This window comes from Eretmochelys imbricata, chromosome 1, assembly GCF_965152235.1.
Source record: "Eretmochelys imbricata isolate rEreImb1 chromosome 1, rEreImb1.hap1, whole genome shotgun sequence".
Taxonomy (NCBI): Eukaryota; Metazoa; Chordata; order Testudines; family Cheloniidae; genus Eretmochelys; species Eretmochelys imbricata.
The window spans coordinates 122,687,152-122,707,092 of NC_135572.1; the positions used below are offsets into that span (position 1 = coordinate 122,687,152).

The window sequence follows — 19,941 nt, forward strand, 5'->3', positions numbered from 1 at the left end:
TATCTAATTCTTTTTTTGAAGCCAGTTATACTTTTGGCCTTCACAAAATCTGCTGACAATGAGTTCCACAGGTGAAATGTGCATTGTGTGAAGAAATACTTCCTTATGTTTGTTTTAAACCTGTTGCCTATTAATTTTATCAGTGACCCTTGGTTCTTGTGCTATGTGAACGGGTAAATAGCACTCCCTATTCACTTTCTTCATGCCATTCATGACTTTACAGGCCTCTATTGTCTTTTTAATCTCTCTTTATATGGAAGCAGTTCCATACCCATAATCATTTTTGTTGCCCTTCTCTGTACCTTTTCCAATTCTAATATATCTTTTTTGAGATCGGGTGACCAGAACAGTACAGATATTCTAGGTGTGGGCTTATCATGGATTTATATAGTGACATTATGATATTTTTCTGTCTTTTTACCCATCCCTTTCCTAATGGTTCCTAACATACCATTAGCCTTTTTGATTGCCACTGCACATGGAGCAGATGTTTTCAGAGAAATACCCACCATGACTCTGAGATCTCTTCTTGTGTGGTAACCGCTAATTTAGACCCCCATCATTTTGTATGTAGAGTTGGGATTATTTTTTCCTATTTGCACTTATTAACAATTAATTTCATGTGCCATTTTCTTGCTCAGTCACCCACTTTAGTGGGACCCCTTTGTAACTCTTTGCATTCTGCTTTGGACTTAACTATCTTGAGTAATTTTGTATCATCTGCAAATTTTGCCATCTCACTGTTCACCCTGTTTTCCAAATCATGTATTAATGTGTTGAACTGTACAGGTCCCAGTACAGATCCTTGGGGAATCCTGTTATTTATCTCTCCGTTGTGAAAACTCACCATTTATTCCTACCCTTTGTTTCCTATCTTTTAACCAGTTATTGGTCCATGAGAGGACTTCCCCTCTTAGTCCATGACTGCTAAGTTTGTTGGAGAGCCTTTGGTGAGGGACCTTGTTAAAGGCTTTCTGAAAGTCCAAGTACACTATATCCATTGGATCACCCTTGTCCACATGCTTGTTGACTCCCTCAACAAGAATAGATTGGTGAGGCACGATTTGCCTTTACAAAAGTTGTGTTGACTCTTTCCCAACAAATCGTGTTAACTGACGTGTCTGATAATTCTATTCTTTAATATAGTTTCATCCAGTTTGCCTGGTACTGACATTAGGTTTACCAACCTGTAATTGCCCTGTTCATCTCCAGAGCCATTTTTTTTTTAAAAATCACCATTACATTAGCTATCCATTAGTCATGTGGTAGAGGCTGATTTAAGCGGTGATGGTTTATGGATATTAATGTTAAATTGTTCGGCCAAAGTTTATAGTTTGTCTTATTTCTCCATATAATCTGTTCATTGTTTTATATACTCTAGTCACCCTTTCTCATCATATTTCCAGGTGTTAGATTTTGGGTCTATGATTTAGCAAGAAGATGTGGGAAATTATGTGTGACCTCCTTCTCTTCTCCATCCCAAACTTTCCATTAACTATACATCTTAAAAATCATCATTTGTTCCTGCTGAGGTCAGCATTAATTTAAACCCAGAATAATCTCTCTGCCTCCACCTATTTCAGATATAACATAAATAAATTTATTTCTCTCTAATTTTACTTGCTTTTGTTCAAACACCACTTCTTAGGGTGCTCTGACATTGGAAACATAGAAGACATTTGAATCTGGAACTTCACTCTTAAAAAAGCAGGAGCATATCAGTAGATCTTTCATTAAGTGTGAAGGCTGTCATCAACCTGCTTAAATAAAACCAAATTCTAGAGGTCTACAGAGCTAATAGGAAGGTAGAGTCTGGATTTGAATAATTAACTTAATATACAAATTAATACACTTTAAATGAAGTCATTATTTGACCCTGACATCCTTCTTAAATCATGTTAATGGCATATATATGCTCATATATATATATATGTATAATCATGTTATATGTCATATAAACTGACTGTCCGAATTTCAGCACTGAAGTCATCAGAAGTTAGCAGGAGTTCTGCCAGGGATGCATTTAGCTGTGCATGCTTCTGCCACCTTGGAAGCTCTGACTGTACTAGGAATAGGAGGTAAAATGATGCAGCAAATTGTTTAATGACTGTTCATTGTGTGAGTAACGATCTGAGAGCTATTTCACTGCAACAGCAAACCCCACCCACTGTGGCACTTCAAGTATCACTCCCAGAGTTGTGGTCAGAAGCTTCCTGTGGTTTCAGAAACTAAAAAACAAGCATCCACAAAAAAATGCCCCTGTTTCAAGAAGTTGATCACAAGTCTTTAAAATATCAATAGGTAAACAAATATCTTTCCAAATGAGAGTATGTTTCAAATTCCCCCTACCCCTGCCCCGAAATAGTTACTCAGTTCAATTCCTTCCTGGCATCCAAAAAGCTTCAGGAACCTCAAAGACATTCAGAAGAGCGGTGGATTTGATAACTGGTAGCCAAGGAGGTGGGAACATAAGTGTGAGGTAGATAAGAAAAGCTTGGTGTAAATAGTTGTTGGTGTAAGGAAGCTAAACTGTCATAGTTTATGTTCTAGAATAGTTAGTAGAAACAAATTCAAGGCTGCATCTGTTGGAAACCAGCTAGCCTGATTTTATCAATAATTGCTATATGCTTTTCGAAGAGGCATAGAAGAACCCACAGGACAACCTTATGCAAGAGTGTAAAGTTATTATAATTTCCTTACTGATAATTTTTCTTTTTAACATTTATATTAGCATGCCACCAATGGACCTCATTGTGTTCAATGATATTTGAAGACATTTGCTGCCCTGGAGATTACAGTCTAAGTCTGGTGACACATGAAGGTTTGGGGGGGATGACGGGTTGATGAAGTCATATATATGTACGTTTTTGTACATATTTGGAGATTTATTTATTCACACCACCTTTCCCAACTGCTCCTCAACCCAGCCATAATTAATTGGCTATTTTCTTAAAGAAGTCCTGGCAGAGAAGAGATCTGAAGGATGGGAGAGTTTAATGGCCTTTGGGGTGGGAGAGGGCAGCAAAGAGAAAAAGCACTGAGATGTTTGTATGAGAAGCTCATAAAAAGATCAGCTATTATTTTATTCAATGCTTACAGATTGTATTAAACACTTTCCATGTAAAGACTAAATGGACATAAACTAAACAGTCTTCAATTGCTATTATGTATAGAGAAAAGTAATGTAATAAAGGTTGCAGAATGAAGGGAGTCAGCTGAAAACGGTGCTCTCAGCCTTGACTAGGAAACTGAAATGGGGCCCCGCCAGATAAAGTATCCCACCACCACCCCAGCAGCTGGGCAATGGAAGAGAGATGCCCACAAAAGCTCAAGATCATTTGTTTGGTTTTTAAGAACATTGAAGGGACCTGTCACTTGTCCCTTCCTTCCTCCTTGTTTCTCAAAACTTTACTCCTGTCCTAGAGTCCCAGTAACTCTCTCCAGACCAGCAGGAGGAGAGCGGTATTCAGGATATACAAAAGCATTCCATGGTTGGGGAGATTACTTGCTTGAGGTCCCCACTACTGGGTAGCTATTGCCAAAGCATGGATATGGTTTCCTTTCCCCATCCTTTCCACACCAGGCCAACTCAAGTCAGTGTTGTGCATGGTTTAGGAAGTCTAAAGGGAGTATGTATCCATAACGTCAGCATAAACTGGGTTAAGGATTTGGCTCAGTTATGATAAAAATCTCCTTTAATCTATACTACAGGTCTGAATTGCCTACTGTGCAGAACGAAACTCACAATAATATCAGTAATTAGAATACTTTGCAACTTGTATCGCTCTTTCCATCTGAGGTTTTCAAAGCACTCTATGTAGACATACAACTATTAATGAATTAGAGCCTCAACACAGCTGTGAGGTAGGACCGCAGGAGTATTCTGCACAGAATAGTTAAGTGCCAGAAATGAACCAGAAGTTAGAGATTTTAACCACTAGACTATGCTCACTTCCAGTGGGAGATCAACACATAAAATGAATGCAGATAAGAAACACAATGGGTGAAATTCCCTGTGAACACAAGGCCAGGACAAAGACTATGCGCCACTTAAGCCCATAAAGCTAGACCTTGTCTTCGCGCTTTTGTCACACAGCCAAGACAGAGGTGAATGCCACCCAGTGTGATTCAGGCTGAATAGCTGGGGCATCCTGAGTGATGCAGCATCAGAACTACCAGTAATGTTTACATTTCCTCTCCCCCTCCATGATCCACATTGCAGACAACTCACACAGCCAGTCAGAGGCAAGTTTCTGGACTTCATCACCTTAGCATAACTCTTTCAGCCATCTGTATAGTGACTAAGTGTTTATCCATGCCTTAAGACAGCTTTACAGTGTTAAATCACGCACCATCCCCTCTGTGCACAGATTACAGTAACTCCTCACTTAACATCGTCCTGGTTAACGTTGTTACGTTGCTGATCAATTAGGGAACATGCTCATTTAAAGTTGTGCAATGCTCCCTTATAACATTGTTTGGCAGCTGCCTGCTTTCTTCACTGCTTGCAGGAAGAGCAGCCCTTTGGAGCTAGCTGGTGGGGGCTTGGAACCAGGGTGGACCGGCAGCCCCACATCAGCTCATCTCTACCCTAAGTCCCCTGTATGGCAGCCAGCCAGCAGGCTATCAATTTGCCGGGCAATTCAGCTGTCCCTCCCACCACTGCCCTCTGCTGCTCCTGCCCTCTGCCTTGGAGCTGCTCCCCAAGCCTCCCGCTTGCTGTGCGCGGGATGTGTGTATGCTAATGTCAGGATGTCCCCCTCCCCCCACTCCTTTACCCCACCTCCACAGAGTGGCGGGCGGGGCGGGACACAACAGGGCTCAGGACGGAGGGAGCTTGCTGGCAGCAGCTGCTGTCGCAATTTGCTGATCTACTTTAAAAGGCAGTGTACTTAGAGTGGGGTCAGCATACTTAAAGGAGCAATGTGCGTCTCTCTCTCTCTCACACACACACACACAGTGTGTCTCTGTCTCTCCCTCTCCCTCTCTCTCTCTCTCTCTCACAAACGCACACACACACATACACATATACGGTGTGTGTCTCTGTCTCTCTCTGCCATGCTGACTCCCCCCCATCCATTCCTGCTGCCTTGTAGAGTGTGAGGCTACATTAACAACAACGTGTTAACCCTTGAGGACTCAGCCGAATGCTAGTTCACCATTTAGCAGTAAGGCATTCCCTGGGAAATATCCCACCCCCTTCCACCCTCTGACTTCACCACCTCAGCCAAGCTTCACAATCATCATTGCTGTGTACAGTATTAAATTATTTGTTTAAAACGTACACTGTGTATATGTGTGTGTGTGTGTGTGTGTGTGTGTGTATATATAGTCTTTTGTTTGGCGAAAAAAATGTCCCTGGAATCTAACACCCCCCCCCATTTACATTAATTCTTATGGGAAAATTGGATTTGCTTAACATTGTTTCACTTATTTTTCATTATCATATCCCTAGAGGGATTTTTCCTCCCTGTGGTTGTGAGGAAACAATTTTCCCGGCTGTCCCTTAAAAACAAAATGAAACCCAGTCCACATGCTACAGAGTCCAAACTCACAACTTTCCCAGGGTTTGGCTTCACTGGTTGGGGGGAGACGAGGAAATCAGTTCTAAGGTTAATTTAAAAAGTTCAGTTCAAACCTTTTCCCCGACTTTCCTCCTAAAGTCCCTTTCACAGACTGTTCTACCAATACCTAAAACCTGTCCCCTCAGAGAGCCTCACCCATGACTTTTTAACCTATGTGGTGTAATGAGCGAGCCAGCAAAGTCCACTTGACCTTTTCCAAGCAGGATCAATAGCTGCAAAAATGGGGTGAGATGAGTTTCAAGCAAACACCGCCAGCCTAGTTTAACAAAGAATAGCAACTGGCCTTACAGAGTGGGGAGGCAGTTTTGAAACCTTGTGCCTGATACTTTCCAGTTTGAAGGCTGCTGGCTGGTATAAGAGGTTCCTGCCACCATCTACACCACCTTGATGCAGGTGGCTGCCTTCCCATACTTGCATCTCTCACGGCTGGCAGCGGCAGATGCCTTTCTGGAAGGGATTTTGGAAGGGCAAGGCAGCAGGCACACACTTTCCAAGGAACCTTCAATTGCTTTTCCCACTCCTTAGCAGCAGCATTAGCTCCCTGCAGAGACGGTAGCTATTTGACAGCGTTCCTCAACTTCTGGTTGTGTTCTTTCTTCTTGGGCATACCCTGTGGCTCCTCCTCTCCCTGCTCAGTCAACCAGAAATAGAAAGTTGGGAATCTCTTGTACCCTGACTGCGCCCTATGGCAAGTGATGGCTCTCTCAGGACTTCCTGAACTCCTGGGTCCCAAGCACCTGTGGGACTGCTGGGGTGGGATTCATCCCTTCTGGAGCCCACGCTGAATTTAGAATGTGAATCTATAGGTCTCAAAGATCACTAATCGCTCACTGCATCTGTGACTTGAAAATAGTTTGCTCTCAGTCCAGTGAAAATGGTACAGCTACACAAAAGAATCTGCCAAATTTTAACAAAGGACTAATGCTTAATTCTCAATGCTCCAAATGTGGATTTTTCTCTGAAGACTTTTCCTGACTTTGTGAAATCTTGCAGTTTGAATTGCCATGTATGTATTTTTGTTGCTGTAGAATATTTTTTGCTGGAATTTAACATCAATAGCAACATTATGAAAATTTTAATGAAGTACATAATACAGATTGGCAAAACTGTCAGGTACTATTTATAGATTTATTAATAATAAATGGTTAATAAATATTACTCCCCCCCCCCAGAAACTAAGATGGGTTACACCTTCTCTTTAGTTACTTAATATTTGTGCAGCACTTTGAACAGGTAAAACACTATAAAACCACTAAGGATTACAGACGGTAACACAACAGCAGCTATTGCTGAAGTTTCTTACACACACTGGGTGAAATCTTTGTTCCATTGATGTCATCCTTCCATTCTAAAGGGTTTGGGGTTTTTTCAGTTGCTTTCAGTTTTGTCAAACTTTCACTTTTTGGACAGAAATATTCCATGTCCGGTCAATGCCCAAGAGTTATTCTTATTTATCAAAAGTTTGACTAAAAATAATTCAGTGGGCTTTTGAGTACAAAGGTAGTAAAACAAAACAACCCTCCACACGCTTGCTCTCATAATATTTTTTCGAACTTTATTTTTAATAATTCCTGTGCCTCAGCACAACCAGGGAGATGTTTGAGTTGGGGACAGTCCCTAGGTCAGACGTGTTTTGTTGGTCCTATTAAAATCCAATTGAATGGACTTTGTTCTAAAGGTTTAACAAAACCCTGTTCCATTCATGCACATAAAAGGCCTATTTTTCCTCTCCCTTACGTCACTGTAAACCAGGAGTCACTCCATTGTAGTGAACTGTGTAAAACTGGTGTGTGTAAAAGGATATTCAAGCCCTAACTTTTTACTAAAGCTAAGAGTTCTTTAATATTGACCAACCAGTGTTCTACTAGCACTGTGCATGCATGCAATGCGTATGTGAGCTGAGTGGAATTTTTGCTTGCTGAAGGTGTGTGTCTGGAAGGAGACAGGACTTCAGATGCGTCCTGCTTCTTCCAGGTGATGTTTGAAGGTGAAGACCAAGTATAAATTTGTCGACCACATCTGGGTGTGGAACATTGGTGAATTCTGCACATTCCTGTCATCTTCTGTCTCTGCCCTATTTGCAACGCGTTTCCAGAAGCAAGTGTGTGTGTGTGTCCCCACCAAGTTCTCTACAGAATTGACAAAGATGGCTGCCATGCTGCTTTCTGTAGAAACACATTGTTCTGAGTTACAAGTGCATTTTTTGAGCACATCTTTTTTGGACCCTCATACTTTAGTGAAGAGTTAATATTTGAGGGGACCAGAACAATGCAGAACAATGTGGTGAAAATGTGTAATATTTCAAAGCCATTGCTCATCCATATTGCCCAGCCCTATTATGCACCAATTATATGTTGTAATTAATGGCATAAAGTACCCAGTAAATGATAAGGATTTTGTAACAGGTTATTATGACATCATCCAGTAAGCATTTTAAAATTTAAAATGTATTAGCTATGCAATGTTATGAATAACACATCTGAGAATAAATTATTGGGATATTTCAGTTTATTGTTTAGGGATAGAACTTTTATACAAATGCACAGGAGAAGGTGCACAGCACCTAACACTGCATGTGGGGGTCAGGGATGGTTACAGTCTCTGTGTACTGGGGCTTCTTCCTTCCTTGAACCCTTAGAGGTCCACAGAGCCCCCAAGGGAAGAGATGAGACAACGGTGCCTTCCACCACTCAAACATTAGGGATAGCAGACTGCACCATGCACTACCCTAAAAGACAGAGCAGTTTGTGCACTGCCTGCTAGGATAAGGAAGCTTGGTGAGGGATTATGACCTCCTAAGGTCCCTTCCAACCCTGATATTCTATGATTATGCCTGGCCCTGGGGCCATGCAGCTCCACATAGCCCCAATGTAAGCCTGTGCCCTAAAGGCACAATCATATCCTTCAAAATTAAATTACATATAAATGTCAACTTTTCATTTAAAGAGACTTGGAGGATTTTAATTCCAGTCAACTTCATTGAGTGACTGGTGTTTTCCTCTGAAACTGAAGGAAAGCAGACATCAAGCAGCACTGATTTGACACAGAAACCATTAGTCGGAGGAACTAGAGAAGTTCTATGCACCGGGCATTCAGGGCTCTACCCTGCAAGCTGCTGAGCGCTGTGGCCCTAATAGTGCTTTGCGGGCTCAGGGAGAGCATGCTCAGCACCTTATAGGATCCAGGCCTCAAGCAGTTATTTTAAGACCAGCACAAGAAGTCAGTTTCTAATATGAAATTCTCTTGCAGTTTCACTAAGTGGTGCCCAAGTTCTAATACCATACATGGATCAGAGTCCAATATGTCTTTCCTTAAAAATATAGACATGTAGGGGTCTTGTCGTCTCTTTTTTTATTTTATGTAACTGTTACTTTAGAGGAGAAGTAGCACGTGCCACTGGATATGGCATTGTGCTTGAAGTGCAGGGAGCTGAGGTCCAGTCCCAGCTCTGCCCCTGATCCCTCTTGTTTGATAATGGGTGACCTGTGCCTCAATTTCCCTATCTGTAGGGAAATTTGGCAGAATTTGATTTTTTTAAATAAGTTTGACCGTGGTCAGTTTATTTTGAAGCATTTATTTTCCAATTTTTAATTGATTTAAAATTTCACAGTTGTGAGAAATTATGGGTGGAGTGTCACAAAACATGTGTGGGCAGGTGGAGGGAAGAAAATAATTAATGACCGTAGCTGTTGCGATTCAAAAAGTTAAAGTTTGATAACTGTTAAAAACACAAATTGTCAACATCATATCAAAATGTACAAAGTAAATATCCTTAAATCAACCTCTAATAAGTTCTCAAGCAGTATTTTTCTTACTATATGTAAATTTCAATGGGAATATTTGTCAGTTTGTGTGTGTACAGGGAATTAACATCTACTGATAAAAACCTAATCCTTCCAAGCCTACCTAGCTCTAAAATGGAAATAATGATACCTACCATCCTTTGAGCTCTATAGATGAAAAGTGTTCTAAATAAAAAGACAGATGGGGAACTGAAATAAGTAGATCAGGTATATTACAACATTTGGAGTAAGGTGCTGTCCTGTGAACACATCAAAGAAATTTCATTTGTGGAAGTATTTGCTTGACATAGAGAACAAAACATGTGGAAGCGTGGCCACTTTGATTGTTATCCCTCCCTGTTATTTTGAATGACTTTTAAAAAGGAAGCCAGAGAGAGAAGTACTGGACTGGAGCCTGGATACAGCTACTGCCAAGACTGATGTCCTAGCAGCCAACCTCGGCATGCATTAATTTCTCCTCTAGAATAGCTATTTGGCTAGATCCGCTCCTGCTGGTGCAGCAGATTGAAGTTGTAACCCAGAAGGATTTGCCCTTGGAGAAAGGCGGGCAGTGTTTGCATCTCTCTCCTTCTCTGAGGTAGCCACTGGGCTCGGGAGAGATCTAGTTCTAGGCTGCGTGGAAGGAGAGGCAAGACAAAGGTTAATTGAGTCAGCAAGCCTGAACTGTGCCAGACAGCTCTGGGTCCCTTTTACGTTGGGAGTGTGGCAGGCAACTTTCCCACTACAGCTCCTTCCGCCTCGTAGACTTTAGGTCACTGGGACCAATACGTTTGGGTTAAACGTATGGAATTTGCCAAAACATAGGACTGACTACAGTTCACTCTCTGTAGATATTACAGTTATAATTACAGACCCAGAGAGAGAGGTTTATTAGAAACAGAGTGAATATATGGGTCTGACCAATTATCAGGAGAACACATTTTATTGCCTATGGGGATGTGGTATGCTCTGTTCCTGTGGGTGCATGATTCTCCTTGGAGATAATAATGGTTCTACATGTGATGGTTATAGAATTACAATTGCAGAACAGGTGGGGAGGAAATGCTTTTGTTGAAACTCACTCAGTACAACATCTAGCTTGACCCAGAGCTTTTAGGGCTTCTAGAGTCTGGCATAGAAGCTATCTGGGATCTAACTGTGAAGAGATGAAAGAGAAAGAGGAAGGAGAGTTACCAAGAGAAAAAAGTCAATTTGTTGGAGGTCTGAGTCCAAAACTTGTGAGTATGGGAAAGCTGGGGTCCTTCTTATACAGGCCCCACTCCCACAAAGTACATACATGCTTAATGTTCAAAATGTGCTTAAACATTTTGCTGGATTGGGTTGATAGCTGTAGACATACTCTCGAAGCCTGTTTCCCTTCCCCTCTATTTTATTTTCTGGGTTTTGAGGGTTTTTTTAAACTTCCTTGCCTCAGGGCAGGTGACTCGAACCTCACCTATTGCTCTTACCACATCTTAGAAGCAGCATTTCCTGTCTGTGATTGGGAAATGGTGTATCATTTCTATCAAGCTGGATATTCTCTCTTGCTTTACTGCTGTTGTTACCTTACCATCTCTATTCTGTGTAGGGCCCTACCAAATTTATGATCCATTTTGGTCAATTTCATGGGCATAGGATTTTAAAAATCATAAATTTCATGATTTCCGCTATTTAAATCTGAAATTTCACAGTGTTGTAATTGTAGGGGTCCTGAGCCAAAAAGGAGTTGTGGGGGGGTCACAAGGTCATTGTAGGGGGGGTTGTGGTACTGCTACCCTTACTGCTGCGCTGCTGCTGGAGAGCGGTGACGGCTGGCTGGGAGCCCAGCTCTGAAGGCAGTGCTGCTGCCAGCAGCAGCGCAGAAGTAAGGACGGCATGGTAGGGCATTGCCACCCTGACTTCTGCGCTGCTGCCTGCAGAGCTGGGCCCGCGTCAGCAGCCACCGCTCTTTGGCCACCTAGCTCTGCAGGCAGCAGCACAGAAGTAAGGGCGGCATGGTGTTGTATTGCCACCCTTACGTCTGCGCTGCTGCTGGCAGGGTGCTGCCATCAGAGCTGGGTGCCCGGCCAACAGCTGGTGTTCTCCAGCTGCCCTGATCTGAAGTCAGTGCAGGAGTAAGGGTGGCAATACCACAACGCCCCTAAAATAACCTTGTGAGCCCCTGCAACTCCCTTTTGGGTCAGGACCCCCATTTGAGAAACTCCAGTCTCCCCTGTGAAATCTGTATGGTATAGGGTAAAAGCACACAAAAGACCAGATTTCACAGGGGGAGACCAGATTTCATGGTCTGTGACATGTTTTTCATGACCAGGAATTTGGTAGGGCCCTAATTATGAGTCCCCTCTGTTTTCCATCTTCCTTTCTTCCCCTTGCACACCTGTTCCTCTTCTCCCCCACATTGCCATTCTCCTCATTCTACACCGTCTCAGTCCCCTCACAGTACCAATGCAGTGGATGGATCAGAGAGTGTTAAACTTCTTTTACCCTAACCCCCTTGACCTCTCCACCTGCAAAAAGCTCTTGCAGGAACTACATCTCTAGAACTTCCAGGCAGTGGTACATGGGCTGGTAGTGTGATTGTTTCCCCAAAAACTATTGTCAGACAGTCAGATACACGGACCACCCTGGTAATGCACTAGTGTATTGTATTGAAGGGGGCTGGCTGAACAAAAGGCCATGTGTATGACTGACAGGGGATGCTGTGAAGGCTAAAACTATAACAGGGTTAAAAAAAGAACTAGATAAATTCATGGAAGATAGGCCCATCAATGGAAGACCCCATATAGAGTATGTTCTGTCAGCACGCAGATACCACAGTGAAGGGCCTGCATAGTGCTGAGTAAAATGAAGATTTTGTTTCTTTTTTCTTCTCACAGATTGACCATTTCTGCTGAATGCCCAATGCAGCTTGAAGACTTCCCCATGGACGCACATGCTTGCCCGCTAAAATTTGGAAGCTGTAAGTTCTGGTCACAATTAAGAACTATGAATACAGTTTTGATTTGGCTTGTCATTTTCAGCCAGGACAGTTTGTGTACATCTTTCACTAGATATGACTGATCTGATCCTACCCAGTCTGCCCCCCCCCAAGCTCTAAATCTCCAATAGATGGCAAACTCTGTGTAGCACTGCTACTTTCTAGATCATGTATCCCTCTTGGTAACCTGTCACAAGGATGACAGGTAGTGGGGATATTTTAACAATACCTATTCAATACTAGATGCAACCAAGTAACATTTTTAATAATTGAGGTTTTTACATGTATGGAAAAGTAGAACTTTCCCTAGTGTCAACTGTGCTCTTACAGGGTTTACATATGTACTATTTTGTCATGTTCTATTGACTACAAATATATAGTACAGATATCTAGAGGTTAGCAAAAGAGGAAAATCTGCCCATCTTGTCTTTGATAAATCTAGTCCTATATCTTGTTGCATTAAACTGCGTACATACACAGACACACATTATATATACACGCACGCTACTGTTTGTATATACAAACACACGCATTATCCTCTAAATTGTATGTTGAAGTGCTGATTTTTCTTGATACCCTGAATCTGTAATCCACCATAATGCTGTCCTGCCAGCAGCTTACTTTAAAAATAACCTTAGGGGATTGTATGGCTATATTTAAATACAAAGCCCTTAATTAAAGTACAGACTAGGCTACTAGAATAGACATCTTTTATTTCAGTAATCGAAACGTAGATTCCAGGTGCAACAGAAGTCTCCGAAGGCTTTTGAAGTTACCAGTCAAGGTTTTTAACAAGTCTTTGGAACAAGTTAATGCCCCCACACCACACTCCCCCCCCTTATCTTTTTTTTTAAAAACATCGTATCAATGTAGATTCTCTAATCCTACCAAGATTAATCTTGCTTTTATCTGCTGTATGTGTGCTGGTTTAATATTGGTTATACATTGTCTTCTTGTGATCATGTTGATAACAGTAAAAGCACGAAATGCAGTAATAATTACCAAACTCAGTCACTTGATTTCCCTTCCCTTGAAGAGCAAAAAAGACTCAGTTTCATCTGTTTCAGAGTAACAACCGTGTTAGTCTGTATTTGCAAAAAGAAGAGGAGTACTTGTGGCACCTTAGAGACTAACCAATTTATTTGAGCATAAGCTTTCGTGAGCTACAGCTCACTTGTAGACCCAAATGTTTCTTACAGGGTCACTATAGGTTCAAATGCATCAGTTGAGTGCAATGATGTTAACCTATGACAATATAATTTGAAGTTCTGTCACTCACTTGAATGACAAGATCCTAACTTAAAGGTTTAAGAGCAGACTATAGATTTCACTCCAAACTCATAAAATGTGATATGTGAATTCACATGAAAATATGATTTGTGTGAGAGAAGCTGATTACATGCTGCAATACAAATTTGGAAAAAATTCCACCCTCTAAATTATCCCCAATATCATGGTATCTGAGCACCCCACAATCTTTCATGTAGGAAAGTGTTATTATCCCCATTGTACAGATGGGGAACTGAGGCATAGAATGTTAAAGTGACTTACCCAAGATAGTGGAGGAAGTTTGTGATAAAGCAGGGAATTGAACCTACACTTTTCAACTCTTAAACTAGTACCCTAACCACTGGACCATTCTTCCTCTTCCACTGAAGGTTTCAGATGTTTGCTAATGTTCTTTGATATAGTGACAGCTATGGCTTTTAAAGTGAAACCTGGTTAGCTATTAGTTCATAATGTAGAAGTATGCCATTGGGTAGATTTAAGGGCCTTACCAAATTTACAGTAAAGAATCCCTATGCGCACGTTGCAGAGTGAGAGAAGTACCTTTATTTACTGTAATAAGTATTTAGTTTAGCAGAGGCTCCAATTCAGCAAAGCATTTAAGCATATACTTAAAGATAAGCATGTTCTTAAGTGCTTCGCCAAAGCAGGTCCAGTATGATTCAATTTATTTCCCCTCTCCCCGGCCCCGACAGAGGTTCAAAAATGTCAAGAAACCCATAAGAAGGCAGGACAAAAAGTTATTCCAGTGATCTGAGTAAAGCCCACAAAACGTTTAGAAATAAGTTTTAAAAAATGCACTTGGAGGTTGCACTTATCTAAATGTGAAGTTATATGTCAGATGTGCCAAGCAGCGCAGAGGGGAGAGGGCTTGTCAAGGTTCCTCCCCCACTCTGAACTCTAGGGTACAGATGTGGGGACCTGCATGAAAAACCTCCTAAGCTTATCTTTACCAGCTTAGGTCAAAACTTCCCCAAGGTACAAAGTATTCCACCCGTGGTCCTTGGAATGGCCGCTACCACCACCAAACTAATACTGGTTACTGGGGAAGAGCTGTTTGGACGCGTCTTTCCCCCCAAAATACTTCCCAAAACCCTGCACCCCACTTCCTGGACAAGGTTTGGTAAAAAGCCTCACCAATTTGCCTAGGTGACTACAGACCCAGACCCTTGGATCTTAAGAACAATGAACAATCCTCCCAACACTTGCACCCCCCCTTTCCTGGGAAATGTTGGATAAAAAGCCTCACCAATTTGCATAGGTGACCACAGACCCAAACCCTTGGATCTGAGAACAATGAAAAAGCATTCAGTTTTTTACAAGAAAACTTTTAATAGAAAATAGAAGTAAATAGAAATAAAGAAATCCCCCCTGTAAAACCAGGATGGTAGATATCTTACAGGGTAATTAGATTAAAAAACATAGAGAACCCCTCTAGGCAAAACCTTAAGTTACAAAAAAGATACACAGACAGAAATAGTTATTCTATTCAGCACAATTCTTTTCTCAGCCATTTAAAGAAATCATAATCTAACACATACCTAGCTAGATTACTTACTAAAAGTTCTAAGACTCCATTCCTGTTCTGTCCCTGGCAAAAGCATCACACAGACAGACACAGACCCTTTGTTTCTCTCCCTCCTCCCAGCTTTTGAAAGTATCTTGTCTCCTCATTGGTCATTTTGGTCAGGTGCCAGCGAGGTTACCTTTAGCTTCTTAACCCTTTACAGGTGAGAGGAGCTTTCCCCTGGCCAGGAGGAATTTCAAAGGGGTTTACCCTTCCCCTTATATTTATGACAGGGCTTTTGGGACATAAATAATTTTAAGCTTGCAAAGAAAACTAAAGCTGGCATTATTTATTACTTTTGTGCCAAAGCCCCTCTAACTCTTACCACTTGACACATTTAGTACATAACCCTTTAATTTGTTCTCTGCAAGTCATCTTCAGCATGTCCCACTGTGTCTAGGCATTGAACCATTTGATGTATGACACAGCTCACTGTTTGGACACCCCTGCAATTCCTAGATGTATAGGGGCAAGTTATGGGAAGTCTTTTAGCATTCTGAATATCTTTATTGTAGATGAAACACCACCCAGGAGCTTGTGAGAACTGTATTGTGATTTAATATGCAAGTGCTTGGAGAAGGGGCAGCCAACAGATCAGGCTTTACTGGGTTACTCTAGTTGTGTTTTCAAGAAACAGAATATTGTTACCAGTGACAATAAGACAGGCTTGTATTAAGTTATCCTCTTCAAGAATGCTTTACCCTTCCACAGGATCCACAAGAATTTCTTCCTGAGCCTGCTATAAGCAATATACACCCAGTCTGCTTTCTTCTCCATCTTTTCCCTAAAGACATTTTTTAACCCTCCAGGAGAAGAACAGTTTGGAATATAATGGAAGTAAACTTTAAACATCTGAACAGCAGAGTAGGTTGAGGAGCTGGGGAAAGGAAGAATGCTTACTAGTCAGTGGGCAGACAGAGTAGCAGGAAAGCAAAATGAAAGAGTGAGCATGTGGACAGATGAGCAGGAGAGTCGATTCTGAGAAGCAATCCATAGGTAATCAGGGTGAGCAGGAGGTTATTGCTTTTCTGGTTGCATGTATGTACATTGTACTGTTGAAATTCTGCAAGAAAAAGTATGAAATGTGGTATGACATTGCCTTCAATATTTAAAAACCCTCTGTTACGGACAAAGAGAAATCTTGCTGTTTTATTTTCCATGTGGCTGGTTTATAGTTAGGTTTGAATCACAGAATGATAGAACCATAGGGTTAGAAGGGACCACAAGGTCCATCTAGTCTAAACCCCTCACATGCAGTATTTGTTTAGCCAAGACAGATGGCTAAAGTTAGATTCTACAAGACACTAGGATCAGAGGCTAAAGAGGAAGGATAGTGCAGTAGTTAGTCTGTCACCTCGGGTCAAGTCCCTGCTCTGCTACAGACTTCCTGTGGGACTGTGGGCAAGTCACTTAGCCTTTCTGTGCCTGAGTCCCCATCTGCAGAACAGGGATGAATGTACTTCCCTCCCTGAGAGGTGTATTGTGAGGACAACTATAGATTGTTAGGCTCTCAGAGGCTACAGTTATGGGGCTATATAAGTACTCTAAGTAGATGGAAGTTCGCTCTGTAGCAACAAGATATTTTGCAGGAGTAATTCAAAGTAAGGGATGGCTATAGAGTATGGGGGAAAAGGTGTATAATGTTACATAATGAACACCACAAGTGTTAGGAACCTAGTATCTTCGTGGATAAGTCCCATTTTTAGGCACTGCTGCAACCAAAAAATTCCTGCTCAGCTGCCACCAATCCCTGTTTCAGAGCAGCAGCCGAGTTAGTCTGAATCTGCGAAAAGAAAAGGAGGACTTGTGGCACCTTAGAGACTAACAAATTTATTGGGGAATAGCTTTCGTGAGCTATAGCTCACGTCATCGGATGAAGTGAGCTGTAGCTCACGAAAGCTTATGCTCAAATAAATTTGTTAGTCTCTAAGGTGCCACAAATCCTCCTTTTCTTTTTACCAATCCCGGTAGGCACCTAAACTCATTTGGCATCTAAGTTTTTGCCTCTGGGCAAGTATACTGCAGCCTCACTGTAGGTGCCCAGATAATGTGTGTACTTGTAATGTGTATACTTGTAGGGCCTGACCCAGTAGGCATTCTCAGTCTGGCTACTGGACCAAGCTCCTCAGGTGAGTTCACACAAAATGGCCTGGGAAGGAGACCCTCCTTGTAAGCTTTAGCCCAGTGGTTAGAGCATTTACCTGGGCTGTGGAAAACTCCCACTTCAATTCCCCACCTGCCTGAGGGGGAGAAGGGATTTCAACAAGGATCAGCCACCTCTCGGATGAGTGCGCTAACCAGTGGGCTGCAGAGTCACTCCCATTGCCCCACTTTATATTTAATACCAAAGTTGTTCCACTTTAATTATTTGGGCCAGTGAAAGAGTTAGAATGATTCTATAGCCTAGTGATGAGGATACTCACCTAAGAGGGGGCTGATCACTGTTCCCCTCTCAGGCAGAGAAGGGATTTGAACCAAGAATCTCCCACAGCTTGAGCAAGTACCCTCTCCACTAGGTTATAAGGAAGGCCCTGCTTCTCTTCCCCACAGGTTTTATTTCAGCCCCCCCACAACTTAGACCACAGAACCACTATCTTCCCCTAGTTTGCAAATGGCATGCAGAGACAGGCACATTCCTGCAGCTTGGGGTTAGGTGGCTATCTCTGTGAGAGGGGCAGGGCTTAGCATATTCCCCATCTCATTGGCCTCTCTCATTGCTTGCTTAGTTTGCTATCCAACTAGCATGCTGGCTTTTGTAGATCACCTTCTAAGGCACCTATCTATCCCCATTCATTGTACAGGGAGTCAGGGTGCCTAAATCAGGCTCTCTGGACCAGGGCGTTGTTCCTGTAATTTTCTAGATACTTTTAAATTGGGTGCTGCAATGCTCAGCATCAGAGTGCTTAAGCCCCTTCGTGGATGAGGGCTCACCAACTTAGTTAACTGCAAGAGAGTCAAAAATACCAAAGTACAAGTAATAGCGTTCTGTATGTGAATATTCGTAGCCTCCTTGGGCCACATCTCCATATTAAAAGTAAGGATTTATGAACCACATGGTAGCAATCTCTCTTTTTTTTTAAAGGAGGCTGAGGATAAACCTGGGAATGCAGACTCTAGAGGCCAAGTCCTGTGCTGGTGTAAACAGACGCAGCTCCATTTAAATCAGTGGAACCACACCAGTTGATACTAGCAAGGAATTTGGCCCTATCTGTGCACTCTTATATTAAAACTGTTATATTACGGGAAAGAGCTAATCTCTTCCATGGGCGAGTTCAAAGTACACCTTCTATTATATGCCTGGTACTGACCCCTCACTCCCTAAATTTGCCAAAGCAAAACTGATCCACACTGAAGTTTCACAGGTCTGATCTTAACCCAGAGTAAAAAAAAAAAAAAATGTAATGTAGGTAAATCAAGCAAGGCCCCAAAGCTAGAAACTGTATTTGCACCTTGTTCACTGATTGGCCTTGGTAGTACTTTGCAAGAAGAGCTCAGTTAGGGCTCCCAACACCCATATGGAGACAAGTAAATACCTAGGATAGCTGAGGCAGAGAGAAGTTAATTGACTTTCTTCAAAGTCACACAGCAAAGGAGTGTCAGAATGCAGATTAGAACCCACTGCTTTAGTCAGACAGACAGATGTCTAATCCACAGACCACAGGACCCCCTGTCCAGACAACTGACTTAACTGCTACAATCTCATGGTGTTAATCATGGTGTTAATTATATCCTTTTAAATTTGGTCACAGGATTGCCCTGAAAGATGAAGTAGTTAATGTTTGTGAGTTAGTGTTGGCCAGTGATTTGACAGTATGAAATGCTGCATTATGGAGTGATGGGAGTCTAGTTAATGTTGTGTGATTATCTGGTTAAACCAGTTTTCTGTTTGTGCCATCTCCATAGTTGAGCACGCAATTGCACTCCCATACCAATTAACTTCCTCCACCAAGCTACACTAGGCAACCTGAACATTTGCCTGGTGAAATTGGTCTACACACTTATGTCCAAAAACATGAGACCGTCCCTGCTCCAATAATTTTCTACACAGAGAGTGGGTGGGGAGGAAAACGGAGGCAAAGAGACTTCCTAAGGGTCACATGGCATGTTAGTAGCAGAGACAGGATTAGAAACCAGATCTCTTGCCTCCTGGGCTATACTTCCTCTGCAGACTAACTTGAAACACCAACTAGCACCCAAAATAGGAAGGCAATCCAAACTAGTGGACATTGCTGAACAGTAAGGCCTGAGTGACTTGTGCAAAATCAATGAGTGGTAGAACTAGGAAAATAACTCAGATCTGCTGCCTCCCACTCCCATGCTTTAACCTTAAAACTCTGCTTGCTCTATCCTTTAGCTTAACTGTGAGAATCTTCCCAAACGTGGAGTCACTGTCAATAAGGCATGACACTGTTACATCTGATCACATCGTGCAGGATGTGCCAAGATGTTGCCATGTACTGAATCATGATTGGAAAACAGCCAGGCCACTGAAACAGAATAACAAACGTTTTATAAACTAGTCTTCTACCCTGTGGGTCTCCGAGTGGTAGATGTGGCAAAGCAGAGCAATAGTGTCCGGATTTCACTCCATTGTATAATAAGTGGCTGAACAACAACATGTTTGCAGCAGAACCCCACACAACCAGGATAAACTTAATATTTGCTGTAATTTCCTAAGAACTTATTAATACTCACTTAGGGCCAGATTCTGCCAGCCTTGCTGACATTCAGTGGTAACTTACT

General features: G+C 42.1%; 1 protein-coding gene across 1 annotated transcript in view; it reads left to right on the plus strand.

The window, feature by feature from the left end:
• Positions 1-19,941, plus strand: part of GABRA5 (gamma-aminobutyric acid type A receptor subunit alpha5) — a 79,587-nt gene that overhangs the window by 26,725 nt on the left and 32,921 nt on the right. The window contains exon 5 of the mRNA XM_077807122.1: positions 12,244-12,326. Within this exon, the coding sequence (XP_077663248.1) occupies positions 12,244-12,326 (83 nt within the window). The remainder of the gene's footprint in view (positions 1-12,243; positions 12,327-19,941) is intronic.